The 25,594-nt window shown below is 40.6% G+C and overlaps 1 protein-coding gene across 5 annotated transcripts; it reads right to left on the bottom strand.

Annotated features, from left to right (window-relative positions):
• Positions 1-9,925: 9,925 nt before the first annotated feature.
• Lilrc2 (leukocyte immunoglobulin-like receptor, subfamily C, member 2) lies at positions 9,926-14,949 on the bottom strand. 5 transcript variants are annotated; one of them, XM_006228170.5, is made up of 5 exons: positions 14,800-14,949; positions 14,603-14,638; positions 14,131-14,415; positions 13,747-14,006; positions 9,926-10,788 (listed from the first exon to the last, which is right to left on the bottom strand). In XM_006228170.5, exons 1-5 carry the CDS (start codon positions 14,885-14,887, stop codon positions 10,660-10,662), a joined length of 798 nt encoding a protein of 265 aa, XP_006228232.1. In that variant the 5' UTR covers positions 14,888-14,949; the 3' UTR covers positions 9,926-10,659. The 5 variants fall into 5 exon arrangements, with proteins under 5 accessions (XP_006228232.1, XP_063130895.1, XP_038947454.1 ...); XM_063274825.1 differs by having other exon boundaries at positions 13,704-14,006; positions 14,603-14,694; positions 14,800-14,845; NM_001100123.1 differs by having other exon boundaries at positions 10,467-10,788; positions 13,704-14,006; positions 14,800-14,887.
• Between the last annotated feature and the right edge of the window lie 10,645 nt (positions 14,950-25,594).

Below are 25,594 nucleotides of genomic sequence, written 5' to 3' on the forward strand. Positions count from 1 at the left end.
AGATTACTGTATCCTGCAAAACTCTCAATTAACATAGATGGAGAAACCAAGATATTCCATGACAAAGCCAAATTTACACAATATCTTTCTACAAATCCAGCACTACAAAGGATAATAAAGGGTAAAGCCCAACATAAGGAGGCAAGCTATACCCTAGAAGAAGCAAGAAACTAATCGTCTTGGCAACAAAACAAAGAGAAGAAAAGCACACAAACATAACCTCACATCCAAATATGAATATAACAGGAAGCAATAATCACTATTCCTTAATATCTCTCAACATCAATGGCCTCAACTCCCCAATAAAAAGACATAGATTAACAAACTGCATACGCAATGAGGACCCTGCATTCTGCTGCCTACAGGAAACACACCTCAGAGACAAAGACAGACACTACCTCAGAGTGAAAGGCTGGAAAACAACTTTCCAAGCAAGTGGTCAGAAGAAGCAAGCTGGAGTAGCCATTCTAATATCAAATAAAATCAATTTTCAATTAAAAGTCATCAAAAAAGATAAGGAAGGACACTTCATATTCATCAAAGGAAAAATCCACCAAGATGAACTCTCAATCCTCATCTTCGGTTGGTTTATATACAAGTGTGCAATTTCTAGGCTTGAAAGTAAAATGATGCTATCTGGTGCTGGATAGAGGAGCCTTATTTTTTATTATGGCAGCTTGCTATTTTTGTAACATGGTGATTTGGTTGAACACAATAAAGTACAGTAGTAACTGAAAAAAAAATAAAGAACATCCTATTTCAGAGATGGAGTCTAGAGAGGTAGCGCCTAGGTTTAGGGGACTGGCTGCTCTTCCAATTCCCAGCACCCACAAGGCCGCTCGTGCCGTCTGTAACTCCATTTCTAGGTGATGCAACAGATGATGCAGTTCAAGAAAAAATGCATGTAAAATCTGAAAAAGAAATCATTTTTATAAAGGTCATATCGATTATTTTGTGATAAACGTAAGAAAACATTTTTTAAAAATAAAAAAAAAAAAGACAAAAGCTAACAGACTGAACATGCCAACAAGATCCAGCATTTTGCTCTGTACCAGAAACTCACTTCAATAACAAAGACAGACACTATCTCAGCGGAAGGGATGGAAAAAGAAATACCAAGCAAACGGTCCTAAGAAACAAGCTGGAGTTGCCATCCTAATATCCAGTAAAATAGACTTTCAATCAAAACTTATCAAGTTTGATGAGGAAGGACACTTCATATTCATCAAAGGGAAAATCCACCAAGAAAAGTCTCAATTCTGAACATTTATCCGCCAAATGCAAGGACACCTACACTCATAAGAGAAACTTTACTAAAGCTCAAAACACACATTGAACCATGCACAATAGTAGTGGGAGACTTCAGCACCCCACTCTCACCAATGGACAAGTCATTGAAACAGAAACTAAACAAAGACACAGTGAAACTAATAGAAGTTAAGAATAAAATGGATATCTACAGAACATTTCACCCTAAAACAAAAGAATACACCTTCTTCTCAGCACTTCATGGTACCTTCTCCAAAACTCACCATATAGTTGGTCCCAAAACAACTCTCAACTAATACAAGAAGATTGAAATAATGCCATGCACCCTGTCAGACCACCATGGCCTAAGACTTGTCTTCAATAACAGCAAAAACAACATGAAGCCCACATGCATGTGGAAATGGAACAAGTCTCTACTCAATGATAATTTGGTCAGAGAAGAAGCAAAGAAAGAAATTAAAGACTTCCTGGAATTTAATGAAACTGTTGACATATCATACCCAAATTTATGGGACACAATGAAACCAGTGCTAAGAGGAAAATTCATAGCACTAAGTGCCCTTGTAAAGAAACTGGAGAGATCTTATCTTAGCAACTCAACAACACTGAGAGCTCTAAAACAAAAAGAAGCAAACTCACCCAAGAGTAGTAGAAGGCAGGAAACAGTTAAACTCAGGATTGAAATCAACCAAATAAAGAGAATGATACAAAGAAAAAAAAAGAGTTATATTTTTTAGTTTGTCACTTTTTTTTTCCTTTTTAGCAGCTCAACAATGAGCAGAATCATTAAAAATTTAACAAGAGGCAGACAAGCCTGGGAAACCAGAAGAGACTGCTCCCTGCACACACATCTCGGACGCCAGAGGAAAAAGCCAAAGACCATCTGGATCCCTGGTGCACTGAAGCTCCCGGAAGGGGCGGCACAGGTCTTCCTGGTTGCTGCAGAGAGCCCCTGGGCAGCACCCCACGAGCGAACTTGAGCCCCGGGACCAGAGGTAAGACCAAATTTTCCGCTGCAAGAAAGCTGCCTGGTGAGCTTGGGACAAACGGAAGCAGAATTTCTCTAGGACCGGGCACGTGCTGTGTTTACCGGAAGTCCCACACCCGCGGATCCCAGCCCGCAGCAGCTCTCTGCTCCCAGACCCGGTGAGAGAGAGACCCAACCGCCTGGTCAGGTGGGCACTCCTGAGGCTGCAGAGCGGAAGAGACCACCAACACTGCTCACCCCTGCCCACATCCCTGGCCCAAGAGGAAACTGTATAAGGCCTCTGGGCTCCCGTGGGGGAGGGCCCAGGAGCGGCAGGACCCCTGCCAGAGACACCGCTGGACCCGGAAGGAAACAGACCGGATAAACAGTTCTCTGCACCCAAATCCCGTGGGAGGGAGAGCTAAACCTTCAGAGAGGCAGACAAGCCTGGGAAACCAGAAGAGACTGCTCCCTGCACACACATCTCGGACGCCAGAGGAAAAAGCCAAAGACCATCTGGAACCCTGGTGCACTGAAGCTCCCGGAAGGGGCGGCACAGGTCTTCCTGGTTGCTGCCTCTGCAGAGAGCCCCTGGGCAGCACCCAACGAGCGAACCTGAGCCTCGGGACCACAGGTAAGACCAAATTTTCTGCTGCAAGAAAGCTGCCTGGTGAACTCAAGACACAGGCCCACAGGAACAGCTGAAGACCTGTAGAGAGGAAAAACTACACGCCTGAAAGCAGAACACTCTGTCCCCATAACTGACTGAAAGAGAGGAAAACAGGTCTACCGCACTCCTGACACACAGGCTTATAGGACAGTCTAGCCACTGTCAGAAATAGCAGAACAAAGTAACACTAGAGATAATCTGATGGCGAGAGGCAAGCGCAGGAACCCAAGCAACAGAAACCAAGACGACATGGCATCATCGGAGCCCAATTCTCCCACCAAAACAAACATGGAATATCCAAACACACCAGAAAAGCAAGATCTAGTTTCAAAATCATATTTGATCATGATGCTGGAGGACTTCAAGAAAGACATGAACACACTTAGGGAAACACAGGAAAACATTAATAAACAAGTAGAAGCCTACAGAGAGGAATCGCAAAAATCCCTGAAAGAATTCCAGGAAAACACAATCAAACAGTTGAAGGAATTAAAAATGGAAATAGAAGCAATCAAGAAAGAACACATGGGAACAACCCTGGATATAGAAAACCAAAAGAAGAGACAAGGAGCTGTAGATACGAGCTTCACCAACAGAATACAAGAGATGGAAGAGAGAATCTCAGGAGCAGAAGATTCCATAGAAATCATTGACTCAACTGTCAAAGATAATGTAAAGCGGAAAAAGCTACTGGTCCAAAACATACAGGAAATCCAGGACTCAATGAGAAGATCAAACCTAAGGAAAATAGGTATAGAAGAGAGTGGAGACTCCCAGCTCAAAGGACCAGTAAATATCTTCAACAAAATCATAGAAGAAAACTTCCCTAACCTAAAAAAAGAGATACCCATAGGCATACAAGAAGCCTACAGAACTCCAAATAGATTGGACCAGAAAAGAAACACCTCCCGTCACATAATAGTCAAAACACCAAACGCACAAAATAAAGAAAGAATATTAAAAGCAGTAAGGGAAAAAGGTCAAGTAACATATAAAGGGAGACCTATCAGAATCACACCAGACTTCTCGCCAGAAACTATGAAGGCCAGAAGATCCTGGACTGATGTTATACAGACCCTAAGAGAACACAAATGCCAGCCCAGGTTACTGTATCCAGCAAAACTCTCAATTAAATTGATGGAGAAACCAAGATATTCCATGACAAAACCAAATTTACACAATATCTTTCTACAAATCCAGCACTACAAAGGATAATAAATGGTAAAGCCCAACATAAGGAGGCAAGCTATACCCTAGAAGAAGCAAGAAACTAATCGTCTTGGCAACAAAACAAAGAGAATGAAAGCACACAAACATAACCTCACATCCAAATATGAATATAACAGGAAGCAATAATCACTATTCCTTAATATCTCTCAATATCAATGGCCTCAACTCCCCAATAAAAAGACATAGATTAACAAACTGGATACGCAACGAGGACCCTGCATTCTGCTGCCTACAGGAAACACACCTCAGAGACAAAGACAGACACTACCTCAGAGTGAAAGGCTGGAAAACAACTTTCCAAGCAAATGGGCAGAAGAAGCAAGCTGGAGTAGCCATTCTAATATCAAATAAAATCAATTTTCACTTAAAAGTCATCAAAAAAGATAAGGAAGGACACTTCATATTCATCAAAGGAAAAATCAACCAAGATGAACTCTCAATCCTAAATATCTATGCCCCAAATACAAGGGCACCGACATACGTAAAAGAAACCTTACTAAAGCTCAAAACACACATTGCACCTCACACAATAATAGTGGGAGATTTGAACACCCCACTCTCATCAATGGACAGATCATGGAAACAGAAATTAAACAGTGATGTCGACAGACTAAGAGAAGTCATGAGCCAAATGGACTTAACGGATATTTATAGAACATTCTATCCTAAAGCAAAAGGATATACCTTCTTCTCAGCTCCTCATGGTACTTTCTCCAAAATTGACCATATAATTGGTCAAAAAACGGGCCTCAACAGGTACAAAAAGATAGAAATAATCCCATGCGTGCTATCGGACCACCACGGCCTAAAACTGGTCTTCAATAACAATAAGGGAAGAATGCCCACATATACGTGGAAATTGAACAATGCTCTACTCAATGATAACCTGGTCAAGGAAGAAATAAAGAAAGAAATTAAAAACTTTTTAGAATTTAATGAAAATGAAGATACAACATACTCAAACTTATGGGACACAATGAAAGCTGTGCTAAGAGGAAAACTCATAGCGCTGAGTGCCTGCAGAAAGAAACAGGAAAGAGCATATGTCAGCAGCTTGACAGCACACCTAAAAGCTCTAGAACAAAAAGAAGCAAATACACCCAGGAGGAGTAGAAGGCAGGAAATAATCAAACTCAGAGCTGAAATCAACCAAGTAGAAACAAAAAGGACCATAGAAAGAATCAACAGAACCAAAAGTTGGTTCTTTGAGAAAATCAACAAGATAGATAAACCCTTAGCCAGACTAACAAGAGGACACAGAGAGTGCGTCCAAATTAACAAAATCAGAAATGAAAAGGGAGACATAACTACAGATTCGGAGGAAATTCAAAAAGTCATCAGATCTTACTATAAAAACCTATATTCAACAAAATTTGAAAATCTTCAGGAAATGGACAATTTCCTAGACAGATACCAGGTATCGAAGTTAAATCAGGAACAGATAAACCAGTTAAACAACCCCATAACTCCTAAGGAAATAGAAGCAGTCATTAAAGGTCTCCCAACCAAAAAGAGCCCAGGTCCAGACGGGTTTAGTGCAGAATTCTATCAAACCTTCATAGAAGACCTCATACCAATATTATCCAAACTATTCCACAAAATTGAAACAGATGGAGCCCTACCGAATTCCTTCTACGAAGCCACAATTACTCTTATACCTAAACCACACAAAGGCACAACAAAGAAAGAGAACTTCAGACCAATTTCCCTTATGAATATCGACGCAAAAATACTCAATAAAATTCTGGCAAACCGAATTCAAGAGCACATCAAAACAATCATCCACCATGATCAAGTAAGCTTCATCCCAGGCATGCAGGGATGGTTTAATATACGGAAAACCATCAACGTGATCCATTATATAAACAAACTGAAAGAACAGAACCACATGATCATTTCATTAGATGCTGAGAAAGCATTTGACAAAATTCAACACCCCTTCATGATAAAAGTCCTGGAAAGAATAGGAATTCAAGGCCCATACCTAAACATAGTAAAAGCCATATAAAGCAAACCAGTTGCTAACATTAAACTAAATGGAGAGAAACTTGAAGCAATCCCACTAAAATCAGGGACTAGACAAGGCTGCCCACTCTCTCCCTACTTATTCAATATAGTTCTTGAAGTTCTAGCCAGAGCAATCAGACAACAAAAGGAGATCAAGGGGATACAGATCGGAAAAGAAGAGGTCAAAATATCACTATTTGCAGATGACATGATAGTATATTTAAGTGATCCCAAAAGTTCCACCAGAGAACTACTAAAGCTGATAAACAACTTCAGCAAAGTGGCTGGGTATAAAATTAACTCAAATAAATCAGTTGCCTTCCTCTATACAAAAGAGAAACAAGCCGAGAAAGAAATTAGGGAAACGACACACTTCATAATAGACCCAAATAATATAAAGTACCTCGGTGTGACTTTAACCAAGCAAGTAAAAGATCTGTACAATAAGAACTTCAAGACACTGAGGAAAGAAATTGAAGAAGACCTCAGAAGATGGAAAGATCTCCCATGCTCATGGATTGGCAGGATTAATATAGTAAAAATGGCCATTTTACCAAAAGCAATCTACAGATTCAATGCAATCCCCATCAAAATACCAATCCAATTCTTCAAAGAGTTAGACAGAACAATTTGCAAATTCATCTGGAATACCAAAAAACCCACGATAGCTAAAACTATTCTCAACAATAAAAGGACTTCAGGGGGAATCACTATCCCTGAACTCAAGCAGTATTACAGAGCAATAGTGATAAAAACTGCATGGTATTGGTACAGAGACAGACAGATAGACCAATGGAATAGAATTGAAGACCCAGAAATGAACCCACACACCTATGGTCACTTGATTTTTGACAAAGGAGCCAAAACCATCCAATGGAAAAAAGATAGCATTTTCAGCAAATGGTGCTGGTTCAACTGGAGGGCAACATGTAGAAGAATGCAGATCGATCCATGCTTATCACCCTGTACAAAGCTTAAGTCCAAGTGGATCAAGGACCTCCACATCAAACCAGACACACTCAAACTAATAGAAGAAAAACTAGGGAAGCATCTGGAACACATGGGCACTGGAAAAAATTTCCTGAACAAAACACCAATGGCTTATGCTCTAAGATCAAGAATCGACAAATGGGATCTCATAAAACTGCAAAGCTTCTGTAAGGCAAAGGACACTGTGGTTAGGACAAAACGGCAACCAACAGATTGGGAAAAGATCTTTACCAATCCTACAACAGATAGAGGCCTTATATCCAAAATATACAAAGAACTCAAGAAGTTAGACCGCAGGGAAACAAATAACCCTATTAAAAAATGGGGTTCAGAGCTAAACAAAGAATTCACAGCTGAGGAATGCCGAATGGCTGAGAAACACCTAAAGAAATGTTCAACATCTTTAGTCATAAGGGAAATGCAAATCAAAACAACCCTGAGATTTCACCTCACACCAGTGCGATTGGCTAAGATCAAAAACTCAGGTGACAGCAGATGCTGGCGAGGATGTGGAGAAAGAGGAACACTCCTCCATTGTTGGTGGGATTGCAGACTGGTAAAACCATTCTGGAAATCAGTCTGGAGGTTCCTCAGAAAATTGGACATTGAACTGCCTGAGGATCCAGCTATACCTCTCTTGGGCATATACCCAAAAGATGCCTCAACATACAAAAGAGACACGTGCTCCACTATGTTCATCGCAGCCTTATTTATAATAGCCAGAAGCTGGAAAGAACCCAGATGCCCTTCAACAGAGGAATGGATACAGAAAATGTGGTACATCTACACAATGGAATATTACTCAGCTATCAAAAACAACGAGTTTATGAAATTCGTAGGCAAATGGTTGGAACTGGAAAATATCATCCTGAGTGAGCTAACCCAATCACAGAAAGACATACATGGTATGCACTCATTGATAAGTGGCTATTAGCCCAAATGCTTGAATTACCCTAGATCCGTAGAACAAACGAAACTCAAGACGGATGATCAAAATGTGAATGCTTCACTCCTTCTTTAAATGAGGAAAAAGAATACCCTTGGCAGGGAAGGGAGAGGCAAAGATTAAAACAGAGACTGAAGGAACACCCATTCAGAGCCTGTCCCACATTTGGCCCATACATATACAGCCACCCAATTAGACAAGATGGATGAAGCAAAGAAGTGCAGACCGACAGGAGCCGGATGTAGATCGCTCCTGAGAGACACAGCCAGAATACAGCAAACACAGAGGCGAATGCCAGCAGCAAACCACTGAACTGAGAATAGGACCCCCGTTGAAGGAATCAGAGAAAGAACTGGAAGAGCTTGAAGGGGCTCGAGACCCCATATGTACAACAATGTCAAGCAACCAGAGCTTCCAGGGACTAAGCCACTACCTAAAGACTATACATGGACTGACCCTGGACTCTGACCTCATAGGTAGCAATGAATATCCTAGTAAGAGCACCAGTGGAAGGGGAAGCCCTGGGTCCTGCTAAGACTGAACCCCCAGTGAACTAGTCTATGGGGGGAGGGCGGCAATGGTGGGAGGGTTGGGAGGGGAACACCCATAAGGAAGGGGAGGGGGGAGGGGGATGTTTGCCCGGAAACCAGGAAAGGGAATAACACTCGAAATGTATATAAGAAATACTCAAGTTAATAAAAAAAAAAAAAAATAAAAAAAAAAAAATAAAAGAGACACGTGCTCCACTATGTTCATCGCAGCCTTATTTATAATAGCCAGAAAATGGAAAGAACCCAGATGCCCTTCAACAGAGGAATGGATACAGAAAATGTGGTACATCTACACAATGGAATATTACTCAGCTATCAAAAACAACGAGTTTATGAAATTCGTAGGCAAATGGTTGGAACTGGAAAATATCATCCTGAGTGAGCTAACCCAATCACAGAAAGACATACATGGTATGCACTCATTGATAAGTGGCTATTAGCCCAAATGCTTGAATTACCCTAGATCCCTAGAACAAACGAAACTCAAGACGGATGATCAAAATGTGAATGCTTCACTCCTTCTTTAAATGACGGAAAAGAATACCCTTGGCAGGGAAGGGAGAGGCAAAGATTAAAACAGAGACTGAAGGAACACCCATTCAGAGCCTGCCCCACATGTGGCCCATACATATACAGCCACCCAATTAGACAAGATGGATGAAGCAAAGAAGTGCAGACCGTCAGGAGCCGGATGTAGATCGCTCCTGAGAGACACAGCCAGAATACAGCAAATACAGAGGCGAATGCCAGCAGCAAACCACTGAACTGAGAATAGGTCCCCTATTGAAGGAATCAGAGAAAGAACTGGAAGAGCTTGAAGGGGCTCGAGACCCCAAAAGTACAACAATGCCAAGCAACCAGAGCTTCCAGGGACTAAGCCACTACCTAAAGACTATACATGGACTGACCCTGGACTCTGACCCCATAGGTAGCAATGAATATCCTAGTAAGAGCACCAGTGGAAGGGGAAGCCCTGGGTCCTGCTAAGACTGAACCCCCAGTGAACTAGTCTATGGGGGGAGGGCGGCAATGGGGGAGGGTTGGGAGGGGAACACCCATAAGGAAGGGGAGGGGGGAGGGGGATGTTTGCCCGGAAACCGGGAAAGGGAATAACACTCGAAATGTATATAAGAAATACTCAAGTTAATAAAAAAAAAATTTAACAAGAGTCAGGTGTGGTGGTGCACCCCTTTAATACCAAAGATGGCAGAGGTAGGCAGATCTCTGAGTTCAGGCCAGCCTGGTCTGCAAAATGAGTTCCATGGTCACCCCCAATAAACAAACATGCAAACAAATAAACTCAACTGTTTTTATGAACACCATCACATCTTCAGCCATGATGGGTTTTGTTCTGAAACAGTAATGTACCATGCTTTTGCACAGAGTTGCTATTTCATAGTTATTTCTAGGCAGTGGAAGTTTGAGGACCATGCTAGTTTGTGATAAAAGTTTTCACTATTCTTTAGCAAAACAGAAATAGTTATGGATAAGTTAGATATGCCAAACAAATTTAATACTTAATATTTAATAATTTATTTACTTACTTGATCTGAGTCAGTTTTCTAATGTTGTCTAAGCTGTCCTCAACCTTCCATGGAAGGCTTCAGTATTGGGATTATGGGCATGGTCACCAGTCATACTTCTTTATCTTTCTAAGCCAGTCAAGTTTAGTATTCGGAGCTGTGTATCAGTTGTAAGCTAATACACTTTTATTAACACTTTCTATTCTGAGGTTGTTTCTCCTACTTTTATAATGTAAAATGTTATCTTTTTGAAAAACAAAACATTTCATTAAAAAGAATAAACAATGAAAAAAAATACTATCCCAATTGCATAAGTGTGGAGTTCTCTTCACAGATATCGCAGACATTTATCCTGTACCATTTGGGTAAAGGCATTGTCTTCAGGGTTCTCAATAATGTTCATACACTTGTGCCATAAATTTTCTTCCATGATTTTCTCTACTCATTTGATTCATCTCCAAGACCTCTACCACAATAAATGATACATTCCTCTTTGGTTCACCTCCTCACTGCACCTTGCGGTCTTCTCTGGCTATTTTGAGCCTCAAAGAGCAGAATCCCAAGAACCACCAGAACCAAGACAGCCACAGCCATCCTGATGAGATTCTCCACTGTGTGATCTTGTGGGTATGAATCTGGAAATTTGCACAAGCAGGAAAATGAAATTAGTACAGTCCAAAATTGAAAAAAAAAAGTAGAGGAGATAGAGGCCTATATCAATGAGACAATAATATTATTTAGTAAATATACGTTCATGAAAATCCTTATGTTCCAATTATTAAATTAGTGGAATAATCATTAACATTTCCCTATGCATATTCAACTTTTATCAATAATTTCAAAGTATTATATTCATTACTTACATACATTATATTTACTAATAATATATAGGCTGATAAGACAGTTCAGTTACTAAAGTTATTCCTGCATGAGCATGAGAAAGAGAATACTTAGAGTTAAAGATATAAGTAGACATTGAAGCTGGGAAAGGAAAGAGGTAGCTTAACCAAAACCTAAGATATATGAAGGCCTTCTAAGGAAATCTATTAGTTTGTATGTAATATACTTAAAAGGGAGTTTAAACAAAAGCACCTTTCATGGGTGAACAATGCTGCCTCAAGAAAGCATGGGTAATTAACTGAAAATACCATCACAAGACACACAATATCTCCCTATGTGCTTTTGGTCAGGGACACCCAATAAGGATGTAAACCATATAAGAGCTAATGTCTTGGTTTTTCCATTATGCCTAGATTGTAAGTATCTCCTTCTAAAGATGCCACTCATTTGGGTAGCAGGACATAGAGAAAGCAACCTCAAACTGACTCGGAGGCTCTCTCCCTGCTAGCAAGCTTAGAAAGAGCCATAAAGTGTTATGCATGCTCCAAGATGAGAAATCACATCAATAATGTGTTCTCGCTCTGAACCCGGCATGCTGTAATAGTGACCTCTTTAGTAAGATTGCCTACCGGTGCAGTGTCAACATGGCATTTATGGGTGTAATCAGCTTTTTAATCAGACATAAAGCCTAATGTACAGAAAGGATTTCATGGATGGTACTGTAAATATGGGCACAAGCCCATGACTGTGGAGATCATAGGCCCTGGGTGTGGGAAAGGCACTGTCACTTTTTTTCTAAATGGTCAAACTGTCAAACTTGATTCTATGTGTATATATTTATACCCACAGATTTGTTTTTCTCTCATCATAGATCAGAGACATATCTTTCCTCAGTGAGTGGTGATTAATGGAGAGAATCCTAACTGCTCAATGTGCCAAATCCTCATCTATGAGTGGAGCATCAATATCAACCTCCTTACAGTCAAGTCTTGGGAAACATCATAAAAGAAGGAGTGAAAAGAGTATAATAGCCAGAAGACAGGGAGAAGAGCTGTGCAATACGGACTCTCATGTCACATCAACTGCTCCACACATAAACTCATAGAAACTGTAGTTACCTGGATAAGACCTGCAAAAGATTAATCCAGCCAAAAAGTTTTAAAAGCATATATTAGGAAGAAACTCTCAAAGATTCATCCCAGCTAAGGAGCTATTGCCATTGATGGCTGCTGGCGGTGGGTGAGTCAATTTCCTTTGCAAATGTGACTACTGATAGGTTGACGAAGCCCTAGTAGGTGGTCCCATATACATACACATAGGAATATTGATAATAATTTTTAAAAGAAGATATGAAATTGGGAGGAAAGGAGAGTGGGGAAAAGAAAAAGAGTTGGAAGGAGGTAGTAGTGAAAGAAGAATATGATCAACATACATTGCATTTTATTAATGCATGAAAGTTTCAAGGAATAAGCAAGACCAACACAAGATCAGGACAGCCAAAATTCTAACACAAATAGGTAGTTCATTTCTATATCCCTTTCCTTACTAGATGATAAGGGAGGGAGAATCACCATCTTTTGAAGATGTGGACAGTAATAGTTTTTCCATGCTCAAGTTGACCCATACATATGCACATATAAAGAGGAGGAACTGATTATTGAATTTTTAAAAAGATTAGGTTGGGAGTGGCCTGTTTGAGGAGAGTTGGAAGGGCAAAGAATGGAAGGAGATATGATCATATTCCATACTATAAACATATGAAAATACTAATAAAGAAAAACATTTAGATACTATTTTAAACAGCTCCCCCAAACAAAGATCATATCTAAAGACAAAAGTAAAGTGTGTGTGTGTGTGTGTGTGTGTGTGTGTGTGTGTGTGTGTGTGTGTGTGTGTGTGTTAATCCCTGGTACTCACTGGCTAACCTGCCTTGTCTACTTGGCAAGGTTAGACAGGTGAGATCCTGTCTCTAAAACCAAGTGTATGGTTCCTGTGTGTGTGTGTGTGTGTGTGTGTGTGTGTGTGTGTGTGTGTGTGTGTCTGTCTGTCTGTCTGTCTGTCTGTCTGTCTGTCTGTCTGTTTTATATAACTCTACACCAGGCATGCCTCCCATGCTTATCATTCTCACTCATTTTCTCTTCTAAAACTCCTATCTTTCTGTCTCATATCTTTCCAGAGACCTCACCTTTCAATCTACTCATAGACTCTCCAGCTTGGTCTTTTAAGGATTTGGGTCCTACAGGGCCAGGGATCCTCTGTGTTTAGGATAACCACAGGTCATAGGTAAATAGCCATATGGAGGCTATGGTATATCCACAGCTTATGTACTGACCAATGTGGGAGTTTTATGCAGGTACTAATATGACATCAGCCTGAAAGGGCTTAGCCTATAGCTGCTGACTATGGCACGATCAGATGTAATGTTTTCCTTCATTGTATAGAAGAAATCTATCATAGGAAATATAACCCTGACATTGAAGGGTCAAAAACTGTACACTGCTGGGACAAAATGGAGAGCTTCCTAGATGGTCTCAGATGGAAAAATGGGCCAGATATTGAGAATACGGTCATGCCAAACACCTTCTTCTTCATCCTTCCTTGCAGATCTTGCCTTAAGTATCCCTCAACCTTATTGTATTCTCTTGGCAACAGGGTTCATGACAACAAGATTTTAGGGATCAAATAAATGTCAAAAATATGATTGTCTCACCTGAAAAAAGGAGCTGTAGGGTATCACTGGGAACTGACCATACCTGAGAGGTTCTTTTATAGTAGCCATAGCACCTGAAGGACCATCTGTGTTTGTAAGTCACTGGGCCCACAGGAAACAGAGCCATAAAATGTCCATTGGGTTGTTTCTGTGGGTCCTGAGTCCAGGACACATTTTCTTCTCCTTCCTTAGTCAAGGTATACCTTCCATATCCCTGGTGTGAACTACACTTGAGAGTCACATTTCCTCCTGAGGTGACCAGGGAGCTTGGTATGGCTGAGATGCTGGGTTTGCTGTAGAATCCTAAAGGAGGAGGCAAACATGTCAAGTGGAAAACATTCTACATTGTCTAAAGACCAGTCTGTGAGAGAAAAATCCCTTGAGATCAGAATACCTTACTCAGGGCACAGCCTTAGAGTCTGCTTACCTGTCACTACCATCTCTAAGATGTTACTGTATTCTGACAAGCCAGCAGGACTGTAATAGTAGCAGTAATATAATCCTGCATGGTACTCTGTCATGAATGAAATGGAGAAGTTCGCCTTGTTCCCAGGTTCAAGTAAGGTTTGTGACTTCCAGGCTTTTGAATTTTCCTTTTTATACAGACTGTACTCTTGGGCATCCTGGGTACCAGTGCACCAGAGAGTAACAGACTGTCCCTTGGTGACCACAGAGCCTGGCTCAGCCCAAAGGGTGGGTATGGGAAGTGTTCCTACAAAGAAATAAAAAAAACTCTGCTTCAGAGTATCCCTCTCTTATACCCCACTCCAAAGCCCCAGGACCCTTAAAGTATTCCCAGCATCAACCCCCATATGTTGTTTTCCAACTCCAGTGCTCAGGAATGGTCTTCTGATCTCAGTGTGAAAACAGGATCTGGTAAGACAAGGGAACTGACTCACCTGCCACAACTGTGGTCCTGGGATCTAGAATCAGTCCTGAAAGAGATCTCTCATGAGATTTTTCTTCATGAAACTTCAGTAGGTCATCTCTTCTACAAGGCCACCCAATAGCATAAGATCCATTGGTGATCTAGAGTTTAATTAAGGCCAAGGGTCTCTCCTAGATTTCAGTGTTCCCTCCACCCTCCAAATCTCACCAAGGTAGAACAGCACTGTGAATGCAGTGATCATTATGTCTTCTCCAGGGGTCCCAGCTGCGCAGATAAATGACACTACAGTGACCATCAGGATAAATCAACACAGAGACTGACTACTTCAGACACTATGCTTTATGTTATAGGCTGTCGCATCAAAAAGAGGAAGTTTTATACAACTGACTCACTGGTGGAATCCCTGACTAACCCCAAGAACAGTCCTAGGTTGCGTACACAGTATTGTAAATAAAAATAAAAGGAAGTGTTCTCCTCAAGAGTGCTATTTGCACAAAACAGGGCATATTGTCTACTGCTAACACTAATGAGATTAACAGGGCCTTACTCAGCTCTCATTCTTTTCATTTGTCAAAGATCAGTAAATAGCTTCAAATAAACCTCATCTTTTCCTGAGAGACTACTCCTTCCAGGTGAGTGTGATTAAGGACTAAGAGCTCCTATATGAGTTTTCCCCTTCATCCTGTTCATATCTACAATATCATGTGGGCCTTTAGCACTTCATTATATCTCCAATTATGAAAGTGCATTGCAGAATATGCAAACTGATGTTGCAGGGTAGATTCAAAGCATCAGAGAGAGAGAGAGAGAGAGAGAGAGAGAGAGAGAGAGAGAGAGAGAGAGAGAGATTATTATAAAATACATGCCTGACAAAGTGCCATCTCTCCCAAAATCTTTTAAGTTCAAGACTTGTTCTTTTCTTTAACTATCCTTGCAAACAACCACTGTCCCTTAGTCCTCATTATGTGAGTGTCAGTTCCAGTCCTGTACCACGTGTCCTTGCTAACACTTATAAGTACCTTCTTTGGGCTCAGAGATTTCACAGGAAGAAGATGGGCATTTAGATGTGGGGGAAACCCTCTATATCATTGTATACTACAAATAAGTAGAAAGAAAAAAGTTAACAGCCAGTAAAAATTTAAATGAACTGACTCCTTAGGCTGAAAAGGAAAAGACTCAGACATTAACAGATGTCAAGGATAATTTCAACACGGTTACTCGGTAAAGAGAAGTGGAACTTACACAAGGTTCTGAGGCCCCATCTCCCTCTTGCAAAATGTGTGTGCTCTGAACTATCACAGTTAAGGCAATAGAAAAATCTTAAAGTTGTTATGAGTTCTCTGTGAATTTCATACAATATGTTTTGATCCTGGACTGTTCCCAGCTCTGCCTACAGGCATGCCTTTTCCTACCGATCAACTTTGCGTCCTTTGTGTTTTGTTTTTCTTAATCCATCATGTCAGTATCCAAATCCCATGGGGGAGAGACATAAACCCTCTGAGACAATCCTGAGAGCTCAGGGATGACCACCACTTCTGCTCACATTCCTAGCCCAAGAGGAAACTGCCTAGAGCCTTCTGGACACAGGACCCTAATAGCAGTCAGGGACAGGATCCTTCTTGTCTCTGCCTGCACCCAGAGCTGAAAGCCAGATGCCAGGACTACTGACACACCTGAAAGCATAGGTAAGACCAGCACTTCTGCTCCAAAGTACCTGCATGGAGCCCTCAGGGCACACAAACCCAAAAGCAGTCTTGGAAAAGACCCATCCAGTTTCTGCCTGCACCCAGAGCAGACATGATCCCACAACAGTCCATACCCAAATCCCATAGAGGAGAGAGCTGGACTCTAAGAAGTGCAGAAAATACTGAGAGCTCAGGAAAGACCACCACTTCTGCTCACTTTCCTGTCTCAAGATGAACCTGACTAGATCCCTTTGGACACAGGAATCTAGGAGCACTCAGGGAGAAGATCGTATTGGTCTCTGCCTGTGCCCAGAAGTGAAAGACAGAAGGCAGAAGTGCTGACAGACCTGAGAGCAGAGTTAAGACCACCACTTCTGCTCTGAGGGCTCCACCTGGACAGACATACACAAGAAGCCTACAGAACTCCAGACAACTTTGACCAGAAAAGAAACTTCTCCTATAACATAATAGTCAAAACACCAAATGCACAAAACAAAGAATATTAAAAGCATTAAGGAAAAATGTCAAGTAACATATAAAGGCAGATGTCTCAGAATTACACCAGACCTCTCAAAAGAAACTATGAAGGCCAGGAGATCCTGGTCAGATGGCATGCAGACACTAAAAGAAAAAAATGACAGTTCAGGCTACTATATCAAGCAAAACTCTCAATTAACATAGATGGAGAAACCAAGATACTCCATGACAAAACCAAATTTACACATTATCTTTCCACAAATCTAGTGCTACAAAGGCTAATAGATGGAAAACTCCAACACAAGGAGGGAAACTACATCCTAGAAAAAGCAAAAAAGTAATTCTCTTACAACAAACACAAAAGAAGAGAGAGACACAAACATAAATCCACCTCTAACAATGAAAATAAGGGGAAACAACAGTCACTATTCCTTAATATCTCTTAATATCAATGGACTGAATTCCCCAATAATAAGACATAGACTAACAGACTGGATACATAAAGAATACCAAGCATTTTGTTGCATACAGGACACAAACCTGAGTAACAAAGACAGACACTTTACCTCAGAGTATAAGGCTGGAAAACAATTTTCCAAGCAAGTGGTCCTAAGAAACAAACTGGAGTAACCATTCTAATACGGAATAAAATCAACTTTCAACCAAAACTTATCAAAAAAGATAAGGAAGGACACTTCATATACATCAAAAGAAAAATCCACAAAAATGAAACCTCAATCTTGAATATCTATGCTCCAGATGCAAGTGCATCTACATACATAAAAGAAACCTTACTAAAGCTGAAAGCACACATTGCACCTCACACAATAATAGTAGGAGATTTCAACACCACACTCTCATCAATGGACAGATCATGGAAACATAAACTAAACAGAGACCTAGAGAAACTGAAAGAAGTTATAAACCAAATGGATTTAACAGATATTTATAGAATATTTCATCCAAAAGCAAAAGAATATACCTTTTTCTCAGAAACTCATGGTACCATCTCCAAAATTGACCATATAATCAGGCACAACACAGGCCTCAACAAATACAAGAAGACTGAAATAATCCCATGCATACTATCAGATCACCATGGACTAAGGCTGGTCTTCAATAAAAACAACAACAAACAAACAAACAAAAAAACAGAAAGTCCACATATACATGGAAGTTGAACAATGCTCTATTCATGAAAACTTGTTCAAAGAAGAAATAAAGAAAAAAATTAAATATTTTTAGAATTTAATGAAAATGAAGGCACAACATACCCAAACTTATGGGACACAAAGAAAGCAGTGCTATGAGGAAATTCATACCTCTGAGTGTCTCCAAAAAGAAACTGGAGAGAGCATACACTAGCAGCTTGACAAAACATGTAAAAGCTCTAGAACCATAAGAAGCAAAGACACCCAAGAGCAATAGAAAACAGGAAATAATGAAACTAAGGGCTGAAATCAACCAAGTAGGAACAAAAAGAATGACACAAAGAATCAAAAAAATAAAGAGCTGGTTTGTTGAGAAAATAAAAAAGATAGATAAATCTTTAGCCAGACTAACCAGAGAGAGTATCAGAATTAACAAAATCAGAAATAAAAAGGGAGACATACCAAAAGAACCTGAGGAAATTAAAAAATCATCAAATCCGACTACAAAAGTCTACATTCCACAAAACTGGAAAATATGAATGAAATGGACAATTTTCTGGATAGATAACAGGTACCAAAGTTAAATCAGGATCATATAAAGCATCTAAAGAGTCACATAACACCTAAAAAATAGAAGCAGTTATCAAAAGTCTCCCAACAAAAAAAAAAAGACCAGGACCAGATGGGTTTAGTGGAGAACTTTATAAGACCTTCATAGGCAACCGGATAGCAATACCATCCAAACTGTTCCACAAAATAGAAGCCGAAGGAACACTACCCAATTCCTTTTGTAAAGCCACAATTATGCTTATAGATATACCACACAAAGCCCCGAAAAAGAAAGAGAATTTCTGACTGATTTCCCTCATGAATATTGATGCAAATACACTCAATAAAATTCTTACAAACTGAGAAACTGCCCAGATCTGAAGGGACCCGGTCCAAAGCTCCATGCACCCAAATCCCGTGGGAGGGAGAGCTAAACATTCAGAGGGGCAGACACACCTGAGAAGCCAGAAGAGACTACACTCTGCCCACATTTCTGACTCTAGAGGAAAACACCTAACACCATCTGGGACCCCTGTGCACAGGGACTCCAGAAAAGGTGGGGCAGGCCCTTCTCATTGCCAACCTCACAGAGAGCTGAAACGCTGCCCCCAGGAGCAACTTCAGGCCCGAGACCAGGGGTAAGACCAACTTTTCTGCTCCAAGTGACCTGCCTGGTGGACTCAGGACACACAGAGGCAAAATTTCTCTGGGACTGGACACTTCCAGTTTTTAGCTGCAGCCCGAAATTCGCTGATCCCAGGCCACAGCTCCCTGTTCCCAAACACCGTGGGAGAGGGAGCTCAACACCCAGACAGGTGGCACTCCTGAGACACAGGGTGGGAGACACCACTAATACTGCCCACCTTTGCCCACATACCTGGCCCAAGAGGAAACTGTATAGGGCCTCTGGGAACAGGAAGATAGGGGCACTCAAGTGGCAGGTCCCCTCCGGTGCAGACACCTCCTGAATATGAAGGGACCCAGTCAACACCTCCCTGCACCCAAATCCCATGGGAAGGAGATCTAAACCTTCAGGGGGGCAGACACACCTGGAAGGCGAGAAGAGACTACACTCTCCCCACATTTCTGACTCCAGAGGAAAACACATAGGGCCATCTGGATCCCCTGTGCACAGAGACCAGAGAAAACACGGGGCAGGCCCTTCTGGTTGCTGCCCTCACAGAGAGCTGAAACATAGCCAAGGAGGACCAAATTCAAGCCTGAGACCAGAGATAAGACCAATTTTTGTGCTCCAAGTGACCTGTCTGGTGGACTCAGGACACAAACCCACAGAAACAGCTGAAGACAAGTAGACAGGAAAGACTACACTTGAAAGCAGAACACTCTGTTCCCATAACTGGTTGGAAAAAAAAAACAGGAAAACAGGTCTACAGCACTCCAGACACAAAGGCCATTAGGATGGTCTAGCCACTGTCAGAAATAGCAGAACAAGGTAACACCAGAGAAAACCTGATGGCAAGAGGCAAACGCAGGAAAGCAAGCAACAGAAATCAAGACTACATGGCATCATCGGAGCCCAATTCTCCCACCAAAGCAAACACTGAATATCCAAACACACCAGAAAAGCAAGATCTAGATTTTTAAATCACATTTGATCATGATGATAGAGGACTTCAAGAAACACATAAAGAACTCCCTTAGAGAAATGCAGGAAAACCTAAATAAACAAATAGAAGCCTATAGAGAAGAATCACAAAAATCCCTGAAAGAATTCCAGGAATACACAATCCAAAGGTGAAGGAATTAAAAATGGAAATAGAAACAGTAAAGAAAGCACAAAGAGAGACTACCCTGGATATAGAAAACCAAAGAAAGAGATGAGGAGCCGTAGATACAAGCATCACCAACAGAATACAAGAGATAGAAGAGAGAATCACAGGAGCAGAAGACTCCATAAAAATTATTGAGACACCTCACTGATCCCCGACCACAGCTCACTGCTCCCAAACCCTGTGGGAGAGAGAGCTCACCGCGCGGACAGGTGGGCACTCCTGAGACTGCAGAGTGGAAGAGACCACCAATACTGCCCACCCCTGACAACATTCCTGGCCCAAGAGAAAACTGTATACGGCCTCTGGGAACTGGAAGATAGGGACACTGGAGCTGCAGGTCCCCTGCACCCCAGACACCGCGGGAAACAGAAGGGACCGGATCAACAGTTCTCTGCACCCAAATTCCATGGGAGGGAGAGCTAAAACTTCAGAGAGGAAGACACGCCTGGAAAGCCAGAAGAGAATACACTCTGCCCACATTTCAGACTCCAGAGGAAAACACCAAAGACCATCTGGGACCCTGGTGAACAGGGTCTCCCTGAAAAGGCGGCGCAGGTCCTCCTGGATGCTGCTCTCACGGACAGTTCATAAGCAACACCCCACAAGCAAACTTGAGCCTCGGGACCATAGGTAAGACCAAGACCAACTTTTCTGCTCCAAGTGACCTGTCTGGTGAACTCAGGACACAGGCCCACAGGAACAGCTGAAGACCTATAGACAGGAAAGCCTACACACCTGAAAGCAGAATACTCTGTCCCCATAACTGGCTGAAAGAAAACAAGAAAACAGGTCTACAGCACTCCTGTCACACAGGCCTATAGGACAATCTAGCCACTGTCAGAAATAGCAGAATAAAATAACACCAGAGATAATCTGATGGCGAGAGGCAAGTGCAGGAACCCAAGCAACAGAAACCAAGACTACATGGCATCATCGGAGCCCAATTCTCCCACCAAAGCAAACACTGAATATCCAAACACACCAGAAAAGCAAGATCTAGATTTAAAATCATATTTTGTCATGGTGATGGAGGACTTCAAGAAAGACATGAAGAATTCCCTAAGAGAAACTCAGGAAAACATGAATAAACAAGTAGAAGCCTACAGAGAGGAATCAAAAATCCCTGAAAGAATTCCAGGAAAACACAATCAAACAGTTGAAGGAATTAAAAATGGAAATAAAAGCAATGAAGAAAGAACACAGGGAAACAACCCTGGATATAGAAAACCAACGGAAGAGACAAGGAGCTGTAGACACAAGCATCACCAACAGAATACAAGAGATAGAAGAGAGGATCTCAGGAGCAAAAGATTCCATAGAAATCATCGACACAACTGTCAAAGATAATGTAAAGCGGAAAAGGCTACTGGTCCAAAACGTACAGGAAATCCAGGACTCAATGAGAAGATCAAACCTAAGGATAATATGTATAGAAGAAAGTGAAGACTCCCAGCTCAAAGGACCAGTAAATATCTTCAACAAAATCATAGAAGAAAACTTCCCTAACCTAAAGAAAGAGATGCCCATAGGCATACAAGAAGCCTACAGAACTCCAAAGAGATTGAACCAGAAAAGAAACTCCTCCCTTCACATAATAGTCTAAACACCAAATGCACAAAATAAAGAAAGAATATTAAAAGCAGTAAGGGAAAAAGGTCAAGTAACATATAAAGGCAGACCTATCAGAATCACACCAGACTTTTCGCCAAAGACTATGAAAGCAAGAAGATCCTGGACAGATGTCATACAGACCCTAAGAGAACACAAATGCCAGCCCAGGTTATAATATCCTGCAAATCTCAAATAACATAGATGGATAAAACAAGATATTCCATGACAAAACCAAATTTACACAATATCTTTCTACAAATCCAGCACTACAGAGGATAATAAATGGTAAAGCCCAACATAAGGAGGCAAACTACACCCTAGAAAAAGCAAGAAACTAATCATCTTGGCAACAAAACAAAGAGAAGAAAAGCACACAAACATAACCTCACATCCAAATATGAATATTACAAGAAGCAATAATCACTATTCGTTAATATCTCTCATCATCAATGGTCTCAATTCCCCTATAAAAAGACATAGATTAACAAACTGGATATGCAATGAGGACCCTGCATTCTGCTGCCTACAGGAAACAAACCTCAGAGACAAAGACAGACACTACCTCAGAGACAAAGGCTGGAAAACAATTTTCCAAGCAAATGGGCAGAAGAAGCAAGCTGGAGTAGTCATGCTAATATCGAATAAAATCAATTTTCAACTAAAAGTCTTCAAAAAAGATAAGGAAGGACACTTAATATTCATCTAAGGAAAAATCCGCCAAGATGAACTATCAATCCTAAATATCTATGCTCCAAATACAAGGGCATCTACATACATAAAAGAAACCTTACTAAAGCTCAAAACTCACATTGCACCTCACACAATAATAGTAGGAGATTTCAACACCCCACTCTCATCAATGGACAGTTCATAGAAACAGAAATTAAACAGAGACACAGACAGAAAAACAGAAGTCATGAACCAAATGGAATTAACAGACATTTATAGAACATTCTGCCCTAAAGCAAAAGGATATACATTCTTCTCAGCACCTCATGGTACTTTCTCCAAAATTGACCATATAATTGGTCAGAAAACAGGCCTCAACAGATACAGAAAGATAGAAATAATCCCATGCGTCCTATCAGACCACGACGGGATAAAGCTGGTCTTCAATATCAATAATGGATGAACGCACACATATACATAGAAGTTGGACAATGCTCTACTCAGTGATACTCTGGTCAAGAAAGAAATAAACAATTTCTTATAATTTAATGAAAATGAAGGTACAACATACCCAAACATAAGGGACACAATGAAAGTTGTGCTAAGAGGAAAACTCATAGTTCTGAGTGCCTGAAGAAAGAAACAGGAGAGAGTATATGTCACCAGCTTGACAGCACACCTAAAAGCTCTAGAACAAAAAGAAGCAAATACACCCAGGAGGAATAGAAGGCAGGAAATATTCAAACTCAGAGCTGAAATCAGCCAAGTAGAAACAAAAAGGTCCATAGAAAAAATCAACAGAATGAAAAGTTGGTTATTAGAGAAAATCAACAAGATAGATAAAACCTTAGCCAGGCTAACGAGAGGACACAGAGAGTGTGTCCAAATTAACAAAAACAGAAGTGAAAAAGGAGACATAACTACAGAATCAGAGGAAATTCAAAAAATCATCAGATTCTACTACAAAAGCCTATATTCAACAAAACTTGAAAATCTGCAGGAAATGGACAATATCCTAGACAGACACCAGGTAACGAAGTTAAATCAGGAACAGATAAACAGTTTAAATAATCCCATAACTCCTAACAAAATAGAAATAGTCATTAAAGGTCTCCAAACCAAAAAGAGCCCAGGTCCAGATGGGTTTAGCGCAGAATTCTATCAGACCTTCATAGAAGACCTCATACCAATACTATCCAAACTACTCCACAAAATTGAAACATAGAAGGAATTGCAACCGAATTCCTTCTATGAAGCCACAATTACGCTTATACCTAAACCACACAAAGACCCAACAAAGGAAGAGAACTTCAAACCAATTTCCCTTAAGAATGTCGACGCAAATATACTCAATGAAATTCTTGCAAACCAGATCCATGAGCATATCAAAACGATCATCCATCATGATCAAGTAGGCTTCATCCCACAGATGCAGAGATGGTTAAATATGTGGGAAACCATCAACATAATCCACTATATAAACAAACTGAGCCTGCCCCACATGTGGCATATATATATATATATATATATATATATATATATATATATAATATCTCCACCAAAACTAGATAAGAATGATGATTCTTAAAAATGCATGCTGAAAGGGACCGGATATAGATCTTTCCTGCGAGACACATCCAGAGCATGTCCAATACAGAGGTCAATGCTAGCAACAAACCATCAAACTCAGAACAGGACTCCCTTGGGGGAAATTAGAGAAATGATTGAAAGAGTTGAAGGAGCTTGCAACCCCATAATAACAACAATGCCAACCCACCAGAGCTTTCCCGACTAAACCACTACTGAAAGACTACACGTGGACTGACCCAAGGCTCCAAATGCATATGTAGCAGAGAATAGCCTTGTGGGGCACCAGTGGAAGGGGAAACCCTTGTTCTTGGGAAGGTTGGACCACCAGTGCAGGGGAATATGGGGGTGGGCAGTAAGGGGGATGTATGGGGGAGATACCCGTATGTGGGAGGGTGAGGGTAGGGCATGGGCCGGAAACTGGGAAGGGGAATAACATTTTAAATGTAAGTGAAGGAAAATATCTAGTAAAGAGTTAAAAAAAGACAGGATAGAAAAAAAGAAAGAAGGGTCAGTGAAATTATTCATTCAAACTACTTTGCTATTTAATTCAAATTATTACTTTTGTCTAAACCCATTTAAATTATGTTGACTACTATCATCAGACATGGCGTCAAAAATGCAAATTCAGGGTTTCTAATTCTAAATCACTATATTCAAAATTAATGGAAAGCACTGTAAATATCCTTTATGGTCACATTTTTTTTAAACTTCTTTTCTTTGGAATGGCACTATTATGACTAACTGTAAGGGAATCTCTGTTAGATCTAAGGTCTTATTTTTCTTTTTCAAACTTTAAGTGAATGATTCTTGCTATGATACCTCACTTACTAAATGGATGCCTTCCCAGAGAGGGTTTCTAAACCAGACATTGAAACAAATAATTGTGTGTAATTGCCGTGGATATTTGTTTCTATAAATTTTCATACATTTAAAAAAAATCCCTTGAAGCTTATCAAAGAAGCGCGAATTAAAGATAGATTTTAAGTACAACAGAAACAAAAAACAAAAATAAAGTAGCCTACAAGCTCATGGAAATAAAACAACCCTCTACTGAAAGTGCGCTGGGACAGGGAAGAATAAAAGGAAGAAATTAAAGACTTTCTAGAATGCAATGAAGACGAAAGCACAACATATTCAATATTTTGGGACACAATGAAACCAGTCCTAATAGTAAAACTCACACATATGATTTAGTGCCTTCATATTGGAGACATCTCACACTAGCATATCAAAAGACGACCTGTGAGCTCTAGAAAAAACAAAGAAATGCACACATGACTAGTAGAGAGCAGGAAATAATCAAACTCAGAGCTGAAGTCAATAACATAGAACACCAAAAGAGAAACAAATATAAGGAATTAAAAAAACCACGAACTGATTCTTTATGAAATCAAGAAGATCAACAAACACTCAGCCAAGCTAACTAAAAGACAAAGAGACATTTTCCCAATACACAAATCAAAAATAAACAGGGAGA

This window comes from Rattus norvegicus, chromosome 1, assembly GCF_036323735.1.
Source record: "Rattus norvegicus strain BN/NHsdMcwi chromosome 1, GRCr8, whole genome shotgun sequence".
In the NCBI taxonomy this organism is placed as follows: domain Eukaryota; kingdom Metazoa; phylum Chordata; class Mammalia; order Rodentia; family Muridae; genus Rattus; species Rattus norvegicus.

Bases quoted from the DNA above. Each gene is read 5' to 3' on its own strand.
- Lilrc2 (NM_001100123.1), bottom strand. From the start codon at position 14,887: ATGGTCACTGTAGTGTCATTTATCTGCGCAGCTGGGACCCCTGGAGAA. The intron at 14,639-14,799 runs GTGAGATTTGGA...GATCTCTTTCAG, and splicing joins CACAGTGCTGTTCTACCTTG to GACTGATTCTAGATCCCAGG. The intron at 14,007-14,130 runs GTAAGCAGACTC...CTCCTCCTTTAG, and splicing joins CTTAGAGATGGTAGTGACAG to GATTCTACAGCAAACCCAGC.